This window comes from Liolophura sinensis, chromosome 2 (assembly GCF_032854445.1).
Source record: "Liolophura sinensis isolate JHLJ2023 chromosome 2, CUHK_Ljap_v2, whole genome shotgun sequence".
In the NCBI taxonomy this organism is placed as follows: domain Eukaryota; kingdom Metazoa; phylum Mollusca; class Polyplacophora; order Chitonida; family Chitonidae; genus Liolophura; species Liolophura sinensis.
Window position 1 is genome coordinate 567,014 of NC_088296.1, and position 12,342 is coordinate 579,355.

Sequence of the window (12,342 nt, forward strand, 5' to 3'; positions counted from 1 at the left end):
GTAAATGACACACACATATAAATGCATCAATTATTTGTTTGGTGTACTATACTAAACCCCATTAAAATTGGTCAAGGAAAGAAATTGTGCAATAAAATTTCCCGAAAATAAACACGTGCGAACGAATAAGATTATAAAAGTGCAACCGACATCAGAATATGGAGTGTGGTTAAGACTCAGGTCTTGCACGAAGGGTGTGAACCACGTCACCCTTTTGCCTCGCGGTGATCATTTGTCGTATGATCTTGTTACTGTGACCCACCAGGTCTGTCTCGTTAGAACTAGTTAAATTATTAAAGTAATCAAGCCTTTAGAATGCTCGCTGCAAGATTAACGCAACAGGAAGTGCATGCATCTTTACTCATATGATTGCAGCACTTTCCCAACATCAGAGATATTTCAGGACGTCAGGATGGTCTGTGTTCTGGACTCCGGCTGGCAAGGTGTACATACTTTCGCGAACTTTCAGTTTCACTTTTGTTCAGGTATTAAACATTTCACGTTGTCAGAGATGGGATATCTCCAGTCTTCAGTGGTCTTTTGATTAAAAAATATTTCAAACGAAAACTATCATAGATTGAGGCACATGTAAAAATAATATACGTTTATATCAAAGCACAGATTCTTTGTTGAGTTAGAGAATACAAATATATCCGTACTGTTTATACCCAAGCCAAAGGAAAGTGTTTTAGAGTCTTTAACTTTGCTAAGGACAAGATATATCGATGCAGTTGCCATTGTGCTTCCACGGACAACTACCTTTCAGTGAAACAACACAAGAAGTGTATTACCTGATCCTGTACGTTGACGTCAGCGCCCTGCTCCACCAGAATACGGACAACGTCTACGTTATCACGTGACATAGCCGCAATCCGTTCAGTATTGGTACAGTAATGGCTCAGGCTGCATAATGTTGTCTTGACCGGTGTTAGGCAGTCATTGAGACAACGTTGCCTTACTGTTGTGAATGCGATATGGGAGCATAATGAGCACTGAGCAATCTTCTGTATGAAGAACAAACTACGCAAAATGACGCCCTGTCATTTCTTTCAACATTTTCTCAGTTTTCTTTCCTCTGACGTTTTTGGAAATGTTGAAAATTGAGGGGATATTTCGGACATACGGATTCTAGTTGTGTGTATGGTTTGAACAGAAAGTAACATGTGCAGTTTCATTTTTTTGTTTCAGTATATTTTTCTTGACGACTGGTTGACAAATACGTATCTTGATGCCTAGATGAAGTATTCTACTGTGTACAAAACAGACACGACCAGGTTCAAACTGCTAAGGTAAACAACCACAGAACTCAACAGCCAGAACGAACATAGCACTGTACGTTTATATCAGTGTAAACATAATCCGGAATCGGTAAAAAATTTCGATGAAAAAAACAACACACAGTATTGTATATTCCATCACAAAAAAACTCACCACTCATAAGCAGATATATGGTCACACCTAAATATTAGGGATTCAGAAAGTTTTGCACAACACCAGCCAGAAAATCTTATTAAATCTTCTTACGGACATGCAAAGACTTACCTTATTCTGTACGTTGACATCAGCATCCCGCTCCACAAGAATACGAACAATGCCCACGTTACCACGTGATGACGCGACGTGTAAAGGTGTTTTCCCATCCTATTACATAATATAAAGCGACAACTCAGTGGTAGCCATTGATATACGGCAGGTATGTGGTTAAAGCTGATAGCGTAAAGCCACACAGCTTAAAATAAACACACGATCCTCTTGATTAACAATGTGTTACAAAAGCGCCTGTCTTAAACGCTAAAAAGTCTGATAGCGGCGCTTATCGAGAGTACTCGTTGAACACGTTAAGAGAGTCGTATCCCAAGTATAAAACAGCGAATCTCAACCCGGCAGTTTACATTGTAGATGTCGTGTATATCGATGTTATTGCATTTAGGTGCTTCATATCAGGTATAGAGCACGCTATCAGAGGAAAAATCACAACCATGCACAGTGCTGACCGAAGTGTTCAGCTCCGTATTTGAGGAGTGCGGCCTTACAATGGGATAAATACCACACATAGGCCTTCTGTCTACGAAGTGTCCAGCAGGGTCAACGTATATGTGCAAAGGCGTTATTATTTCACCCGCAAGCAATTATTTATTTATTTATTTGATTGGTATTTTACGTTGTACTTGAGAATATTTCACTTACACGACAGCGGCCGGCATTATAATGGGAGGAAATCGAGGAAACGCAGAAACATTCACAGGTTCCTGCTAGACACTTCCAGGTACGACCAGTGAAGAAGCCAGCATGAGATGGACTTCGCAAACAGTTAAAAGTAGCAAACATATCTAACTTCTACACGCGTAGGTCAGAAAAAATATTGTGTAAAAAATATTATGTAAAAACAGCTGAGATAAGGTCAGTAGCATCACATATAAATGTGAACACCCACAAATAAATGCGATTAAAATGCAGAAAGAAACAAGCCATTCTAGCTGTGTTCACTAGTGTGGTCAACTTGCAAAAATGATTAATACCATAGCGATGACGAAATACCACAGGTCAATTTTCCATGAAAAAAACAACACACAGTATGGTATATTCCATCACAAAAACAGACCACGTTCCACAATTTCAAAACCTGCATGCTACTTATATATGATAGTAGGTGTGAGTCCGTTCCACAGAAACATCAAGACAAAGGGTCTTCGGTGATATTTTGTCACCACTCATAAGCAGATATATGGTCACACCTAAATATTAGGGATTCAGAAAGTTTTGCACAACACCAGCCAGAAAATCTTATTAAATCTTCTTACGGATATGCAAAGACTTACCTTGTTCTGTACGTTGACATCAGCATCGCGCTCCGCAAGAATACGAACAATGCCCACGTGACCTCGTGATGACGCGACGTGTAAAGGTGTTTTCCCATCCTATTACATAATACAAAGCGACAACTCAGTGGTAGTCATTGATATACGGCAGGTATGTGGTTAAAGCTGATAGCGTAAAGCCACACAGCTTAAAATAAACACACGATCCTCTTGATTAACATTGTGTTACAAAAGCGCCTGTCTTAAACCCTAAAAAGTCTGATAGCTGCGCTTATCGAGAGTACTCGTTGAACACGTTAAGAGAATCGTATCCCAAGTATAAAACAGCGAATCTCAACCCGGCAGTTTACATTGTAGATGTCGTGTATATCAATGTTATTGCATTTAGGTTCTTCATATCAGGTATAGAGCACGCTATTAGAGGAAAAATCGCAACTATGCACAGAGCTGACCGAAGTGTTCAGCCCCGTATTTGAGGAGTGCGGCCTTACAATGGGATAAATACCACACATAGGCCTTCTGTCTACGAAGTGTCCAGCAGGGTCAACGTATATGTGCAAAGGCGTTATTGTTTCACCCGCAAGCAATTATTTATTTATTTATTTGATTGGTATTTTACGTTGTACTTGAGAATATTTCACTTACACGACAGCGGCCGGCATTATAATGGGAGGAAATCGAGGAGACGCAGCAACACTCACAGGTTCCTGCTAGACACTTCCAGGTACGACCAGTGAAGAAGCAAGCATGAGATGGACTTCGCAAACAGTTAAAAGTGGCAAACATATCTAACTTCTACACGCATAGGTCAGAAAAAATATTGTGTAAAAAATATTATGTAAAAACAGCTGAGATAAGGTCAGTAGTATCACATATAAATGTGAACACCCATAAATAAATGCGATTAAAATACAGAAAGAAACAAGCCATTCAAGCTGTGTTCACTAGTGTGGTCAACTTGCAAAAATGATTAATACCATAGCGATGACGAAATACCACAGGTCAATTTTACATGAAAAAAACAAAACACACAGTATGGTATATTCCATCACAAAAACAGACCATGTTCCACAATTTCAAAACCTGCATGCTACTTATATATGATAGTAGGTGTGAGTCCGTTCCACAGAAACATCAAGACAAAGGGTCTTCGGTGATATTTTGTCACCACTCATAAGCAGATATATGGTCACACCTAAATATTAGGGATTCAGAAAGTTTTGCACAACACCAGCCAGAAAATCTTATTAAATCCTCTTACGGTTATGCAAAGACTTACCTTGTTCTGTACGTTGAGATCAGCATCCCGCTCCACAAGAATACGAACAATGTCCACGTTACCACGTAATGACGCGACGTGTAAAGGTGTTTTCCCATCCTATTACATAATATAAAGCGACAACTCAGTGGTAGTCATTGATATACGGCAAGTATGTGGTTAAAGCTGATAGCGTAAAGCCACACAGCTTAAAATAAACACACGATCCTCTTGATTAACAATGTGTTACAAAAGCGCCTTTCTTAAACGCTAAAAAGTCTGATAGCGGCGCTTATCGAGACTACTCGTTGAACACGTTAAGAGAATCGTATCCCAAGTATAAAACAGCGAATCTCAACCCGGCAGTTTACATTGTAGATGTCGTGTATATCAATGTTATTGCATTTGGGTTCTTCATATCAGGTATAGAGCACGCTATCAGAAGAAAAATCACAACTATGCACAGAGCTGACCGAAGTGTTCAGGCCCGTATTTGTTGAGTGCGGCCTTACAATGGGATAAATACCACACATAGGCCTTCTGTCTACGAAGTGTCCAGCAGGGTCAATGTATATGTGCAAAGGCGTTATTATTTCACCCGCAAACAATTATTTATTTATTTATTTGATTGGTATTTTACGTTGTACTTGAGAATATTTCACTTACACGACAGCGGCCGGCATTATAATGGGAGGAAATCAAGGAAACGCAGCAACACTCACAGGTTCCTGCTAGACACTTCCAGGTACGACCAGTGAAGAAGCCAGCATGAGATGGACTTCGCAAACAGTTAAAAGTGGCAAACATATCTAACTTTTACACGCATAGGTCAGAAAAAATATTGTGTAAAAAATATTATGTAAAAACAGCTGAGATAAGGTCAGTAGTATCACATATAAATGTGAACACCCATAAATAAATGCGATTAAAATACAGAAAGAAACAAGCCATTCAAGCTGTGTTCACTAGTGTGGTCAACTTGCAAAAATGATTAATACCATAGCGATGACGAAATACCACAGGTCAAACATGGTTTGTCATGTTAATACATATTTATACCATTTGATGATACAAAAAAATTCACAGAAATAGGTAAAGACGTGGACGAGCTACATGGAGAAGTACACAATCCGTAATTAAGGCAGACATATCTTAATATGTTATGGCTCCTAAATCTGGCTACATCATATGATAGTGTTGATAAAGTAGTGCAGGACATTCGCTTTCTCTACATTTTAGTGTAAGCCTAAACGATATTTAAAACTCAAGTGATATATCTATTTTGATTATCGGCAACTTACAAAGGATCCCATGCAACTAGACTGCTGGCTTTTCCTTGATTGCGGACGAGGGGTAATTTAAAAACTGATGTGAAACACGAAAACGGACATTGCTTTATGGGATACATATAAAGCCATATGATCCTGTTGGCTCCAAAAGTCTGATGGTGGCGCTTATCCAGATCACTAAGTCATCGGTTGGCGGGCGAGGGGTAATGTAAAAATTGATTTGAAACTCGAAAACGGACTCCTCCATTGTTTAACGGGATACATATAAAGCCATATGTTGGGATTTTTGTTCATAATATAGGATTTTAAACTCCTCGATGTTTTCCTCGATTCACAGTAATCACATTCTTTCCCGCTTATGGTGGCAAAAAAGAAAAAATACACAGAGGAAGAAAAAGAAGAAAAACATTGGCTCAGCGTGACGTTGTATATGGCCGCTTATATGTACCTCCACGTGATGTACCCTTTTACTCCATTGGTAGCGGGCAGGGGAAAGACGGCGATTTGGTACTGGAGAACTTAAGTTTGGAGACCTTGGCGATCAGTCAGTCTGATCCGTTACTGATCCTTGGAGAGGACTTTAATGCTTCTACATCAAACCTCAGCCCTTTAACTGATCTAGATTGTTTCATCAACCCTGATTTTGAAGGATATGCGCTAACCGGTGTCAAACGCATCACAATGTGACGAACCAAGTTTGGTTGATCCCTGTTGATATCTGTTTTGCCCTCAATCTGTATATGTTAAATACCATGTTCGGTAGTGATGAACGGAAGGGAGTGTTTGCTTATATATGTCATAATGAGGCAAACGTTGTGGATTATTGCGTGTTTCTAGCGGCCTATACGACAGTTTATCTGCGTTCTCCATAGACGGTATCACTACTCCTCAACGTGCAATAAAGTCACTGAGAAAATAAGATGGAACCATCTATTGGTACCTACTTTCAAGGATGAATTAGAATCAGAGAGCTGTAAACACAGTATAGTAAGTGCCACTAACAGTAACATAATAACCGAGAATGTCAACCATAGATTTAAATTATTATTCAAGATTCAATTAAGTGCTGCAGATAGCTTTCAAAGGAGTATTCGACGGTCTCCCTTAAAATTCAGGAATAAGTGGTATAACCGAGAATGTAGGGCATTGAAAAGGGAATGTTGACGTACCTGACGGATACTTAGAACGGATGGCTGCAACGGTAATCTCTCCGTGTATACGTCACATCACAATAAGCGTAAATCCTGTATACGATCTAAGAAACACGTTTTCAAATCACGTCAACTGCAATCCCTTCAGCAATCGGTAAATGCCAAAAATTTTTGGTCCATACTCCGTCGTATTCACTCCCCAAATCCTCGTAATCCCCCCATACCAAAACATGAACAGTTTAACTATTTTAAGGACCTGTTTACCGTTAACGTACTCAAAGATAACGCATTAAATAAACATGAAGCTTTAGATATGTTGAAAAATAATGAAATCTTGAATAGCGCAATGTGTGAGGAAGGAACTGCATTTGCCATATATAAATAAAGTTGGTAAATCCCAAGGCCTGGGCAGACTCACTGGAGAAGTTTTTTAAAATGTCTTCTCCTTTATGTATGTCATATATGCTCAAGCTGTTCAACCATGTATTTAACACAGGAGAGTTCCCAGAGGTTTGGAGTTTGGGTGCTATTGTTCCCCTACATCGGGGGGGGGGACGATAGAAGTGATTCTAGTAATTATAAAAGGACTTCGCTCTGAAGTGTATTAGGTATATTATTTACAACAATTATAAACAAGAGACTTAATGACTGAACCGAACTGCGTCTTACGTTCGTTGTTATTACTGTTTTATTAATTGGTTAGGTAACAATATACGTATGTTTGTTAAAGATTGAGTTCAGCTATTTCCCGAGTTTACTCATATATTTATATTGCTTTTTGCAGATGACATCACTTTTATCTTACACTCCTAAGGGATTGCATATCTATGGTTAAATATCTATGGGCGGCATTTACTTGTTTCTTAAGAGATGGTAAATCTGTAGAATATGTTGCGTTGCAGGGGAAATGGGCTCTTACTGAAGTGTTGCGAAGCAAGTGGTCCCTTGGTGACTTGTCATACGCAGTATTTTTTAAACTGTCTGATACTAAAATATTGCCTGTACTTCCATAAGGATCCGCCTTATGGGGATTCCAAAGGCATGGGGTGCTAAAAAGAGTTCAATATTTAGCATGCCAACAATTTATATAAACGGGCAATCCATCTGAATTCCCAAGGGAGTGAGTGAAAGTTTTAACGTCGCTTTCAACAATATTTCAGTTTTATTGCCACAATAAAACGTCAAGTAGTCGATCTACTACGGATAATTCATTTACTATTCAGTCAAAAAGGACACCAGAAGTCACATAACAAACACAGACGGTAGTTTAAAATTACAGCTTTCCTGCCATACCAATGGCAGAGAGAAAGTCAAAAATAGTATCACTTTCTACAGAATTGAAAAGTTCTGAAAGAGAGCTCACGTGATAAAAGGAATGTCGTACAGGAGCAAAGTCGCCACAGTCAAGCAATATGTGCTTGACTGTGAACCGTTGATCACAAGCAAAGCAATGAGGAGCATCTTCTCCTTTTAACAAATACCCATGCGTAGCACGTGTGTGACCGATACGACACCTCCTCAAAATGCAAGAGCGGAGACGATGCCGTGAAAGGGAAGGCGCTGGACCAACAAACTGACGAATATCATGCAGTTTGTTGGTTGTCTGATCATACCATTGAGCCTGAAACAAGCGCTTGATATAGGAGCAAATAAGTGAACGCAAGTCCGAATATGGAACATCAGTTTGGGTAGTAACGGAATGCATAGCCGACTTCGCGGCTTCATCTGCAGCAAGATTCCAAGGGATACCCATATGCCCGGGCACCCAACAAAAGACAATGATAAAATCTTCATTAAGTCGTTTAAACATCTCCCTGATAGACAGAATGTCTGGATGTACAGGCGAACTAGCCCGAATTGCCTGGAGGCAGGAAAGGGAGTCAGAGCAGATGAGAAATCTGCTACCTCCTAGCTCTGGAATGGACCGAAGTGCGCACAAAATTGCCTTGGCTTCCGCAGTAAATACAGAACAGGAATTTGGAAACCGAGTTGAAACGGTTCTGGGTCCAAGGACAGCGGCAGAAGCCACGCCATCATCATTCTTGGAACTGTCAGTGAATATGTGGTGATAAAATGGATACTTTGAACACATATTACTAAACTCCTGCTGGTATACTAAAGGGTTGGTGGAACATTTCTTCAGGGAGGAGAGCGAAGTATCAACCTGAGGCTCAGGACATAACCACGGTGGATCTTCCTGGATGCGTATAGGGGTGATAGTATCCAGCTGCTTGCACATGTTCCTGGATGCGGACACCCAGTGGAGGAACAATGGATGGCTTCTGAGCATATAAGTCTTCAAATTCCGGATGGAAGACACAATCAAAGGCTGGGTTGGATGGATTAGCTCTAAGCTTGGTGATATACTGTAAGGATAGTTTAGTTCTTCGAAGCTCCAGGGGAGGCTCGTTTGCCTCAACATACAGACTCTCTACAGGAGAGGTACGGGAAGCACCTAAGCACAACCGTAGGGCCTGGTGATGTACAGTATTGAGTTTCTTCAACTGGGAGCGTGACGCACCTCCATAAACACTGCAGGCATAGTCTAGCTTAGAACGAATCAGTGCTCGATAGAGCTGAAGTAGGGTTTCATGATCCCCTCCCCATCGAGCACTAGAGACAACCTTCAAAATATCAAGCGCCTTTAGGCATCTGGCTCTAAGATAATTAATGTGAGATTTAAATGTAAGGTGCTTATCGAAGATCACCCCGATGAATTTTGCCTCTGGCACAACCTTGATGGGGGATCCATTTAAAAATACCTTGGGGTCTTCATGGGGGAAGTACTTCCAACAAAAGTGTACACAGTTAGTCTTCGACTTGGAGAACTTAAATCCGTTCTCCAGTGCCCAGGCATGGATTTTGTTAAGGCAAATCCGCAGCTGTCTCTCAATAGCCTGCATACCTTTGCCTCGACAAAAGAAACCAAGATCGTCCACAAAAAGGGACGCATTCATACTAGGAGATAAAACTCTGGCAAGGCTATTAATCTTAATGCTAAAGAGAGTAACTGATAAAATGCTGCCTTGAGGAACCCCCTGATCTTGTTCAAAGTAGTCAGATAGGGTAGCCCCAACCCGAACTTGGAAGTGACGATGGTCTAAGAATTTACGAATAAAGTCAGGAAGCCGACCTCTAAGTCCAAATCCATGCATATCTTTCATAATGCCATATTTCCAAGTAGTGTCATATGCCTTTTCCAGATCAAAAAAGACAGATACGACATGGTCACGATTAACGATACCGTTCTTAATAAAGCATTCTAGACGAATAAGGTGATCAACAGTACTGCGATTCTTTCGAAATCCACATTGAATGTCGCTTATCAACTCATTAGTCTCCAAAAACCAAACCAAGCAATCCTTAATCATCCTCTCCATAGTCTTGCATACACAACTGGTTAAGGAAATAGGACGATAGTTATTTGGATCGGTAGGCTTGGGGCTGGGGACAATAATAGCGTTTTGCCATGAGGCAGGAAAATTCCCAGAAATCCAAATGGTATTAAAAATTCCAAGAAGCAGCCTCAAGGAAGATTCTGGAAGGTGTCGTAAAAGCTGATAGTGGATATCATCTGGCCCTGGAGTTGAGTCATGGGCCTTGCTAAGGGATACGGATAGTTCATGTAGAGAAAATGTAGCATTGTAGGATTCTTCATTTGAGGATGTAAAATCAAGAGGACTTGCCTCGGTCCATTCCTTGTTACGCTGGAACTGAGGCAAGTAATTATCTGAAGAGAAGCGCCTAAAATATTGGCTATGTCAAGTTTTTCTGTCAAAGAATTATTCCCGTCTTTAAGATGATTGACAGTGACATTGGATCCCTTGCCTTTGATGCGTTGGATCATATTCCAGACTTTTGACATAGGGGTACGATGATTAATCTTAGAAACATAACGTTTCACGTTTGGACTGTTTGATAGTCCTACGGGCTTTAGCTCGAGTACGCCTAACATCGTCTAAATTACCGGGAGATGGTCTACATCGGTACACGCGCTCAGCACGTTTCCTGAAACGCCTAGCTCGTTTACAGTCCTCCATGAACCACGGTTTCTTAATACGGGGAACCGCACAAGATTTCGGGATACATTTGGAGGCTACATCGATTAGCTGATCCGAGAATAACTGGATAGGATCAACTGCATCAAGAAAAAGGTCGCTAGTAAGTGTTTCACCACACAGAACAGCAAAGCGGGGCCAGTCTGCTTTATCATAATTAAAGCGTGGAAGGGAGGAAGATACCGGCTCCTCAAGGGTAAGTATGGTGGGGAAGTGGTCGCTTCCGCACAGATCATCATGGACGCTCCACCTGAATTCCGATCTTAGCCCTGCATCAGCCAGAGCTAAATCAAGGACCGAATAAATGCCCTTTGCAGGATGAAGGTAAGTATGCATGCCATCATTTAAGGCGCATAGAGAGTTATTAGATATAAAATCCTCCAATACAGAGCCCTTCTGGTTACGTTTAGAGTCACCCCAGAGAACACTATGGGCATTAAAGTCACCCAAAAGAAGACACGGTTTAGGTAATTGATCATATAAATTTTGCAGCTCTTGTTGATGAAGAGTAGACGAAGGTAGTATATAAATAGAACAGATTGTTAATACTATACCCAGTGTGATACGCACCGCCACCGCCTGCAAATCGGTGTTCAGTGCCATTCTATTGTGTATTACACCCTGCCTAATCAAAAGAGAAGAACCCCCTGATGCCTTTCCATTCGTAGACGTGGCAACAGCGTGATGAGATACATAACCTCGACATTGATAACTAGGATCAGTTATCAGAATTTCCTGCAAGCTAAAAGCTACAGGATTGACGTCTTGAGCTAACATCTGGAGCTCTGCGAGGTTACACCTCAATCCTCTACAGTTCCACTGTAAGATCTTTGTAGTAGCCATTATTAATATTTATTTATTCTTTTTCTATTTTCTGGACTTCTTGTACATCGCTGCCCTACGCTCAGCAAAATCCTCCTGTGACAACGTTATCAACTTCCTCTGCTTTTTAACCTTGTCAACTTTAGAGTCTCGTCGCAATGTGCAATAATACGACCCCAGGGATGTTGAGACAGGTACCAAGACCTCACCCTTGCCATTGGTATAGGCAGGCAAGTCTTCGGGTGCATCCATTTCCGAAAGAGATTCCTCCATATTGGATTCTCCACCAGCCCTAGACATATCAGATTGCTGAGAGCTTCCCTGAGGATCAAGGCAATCTGCTATATCTCTAATGTCTAACTGTGATATTGTAGACAGGTCAGGGCTAAACGTGCTACCCCATAAGGACGGACTCTTACCAAGTGCACCACTGGATCCTTAATGCAGGATGGCGTAGTATTCGAAATTTCTGACGATCTAGGGGGTGAGGAGGAATTCAAGATTTGATTCATACCGACAACCCACTCTTGGCTATTTGACGTCTAAGATGCCTCGCAAAGGCTCTGGGGCCCACCTACTACTGGCGATTCGCTTAACTTCCTGACCTTATTTGTAGCATCAATGCGCTTATTTCGAATCCTTTTGCTGGAGGACATGGAGTTAGTGACAACTTGCCACTCTCCAGCTTCCTCGTTGTCAGCAGCAGAGTTATTGAAAGTCCCTTTATTTTGTTGACTGGAAGGAACAGACTCGCCAGAAACCCCAATTTCCATATCATTCCCATGTCCCCCACTATAATTACCATCATCATCTCCTCGACCTTTATTCTCATCTTTATTGTCAGTTTCAAATTCATAAACATTACTATCTTTATCATTATCATCATTATCATTGCAATCGTTATCGTCATTATCGCCATTGTCATTTTCATCGCTCAGCGGGCAG

The 12,342-nt window shown here is 40.9% G+C and overlaps 1 protein-coding gene across 1 annotated transcript in view; it reads right to left on the reverse strand.

Moving 5' to 3' along the window:
* Positions 1-310: 310 nt before the first annotated feature.
* Positions 311-12,342, reverse strand: part of LOC135462974 (ankyrin repeat and protein kinase domain-containing protein 1-like) — a 15,735-nt gene continuing 3,703 nt past the window's right edge. The window contains exons 3-6 of the mRNA XM_064740295.1: positions 4,099-4,197; positions 2,820-2,918; positions 1,543-1,641; positions 311-322 (exon numbers count right to left, since the gene is read on the reverse strand). Coding sequence (XP_064596365.1) covers positions 311-322; positions 1,543-1,641; positions 2,820-2,918; positions 4,099-4,197 — 309 coding nt within the window. The remainder of the gene's footprint in view (positions 323-1,542; positions 1,642-2,819; positions 2,919-4,098; positions 4,198-12,342) is intronic.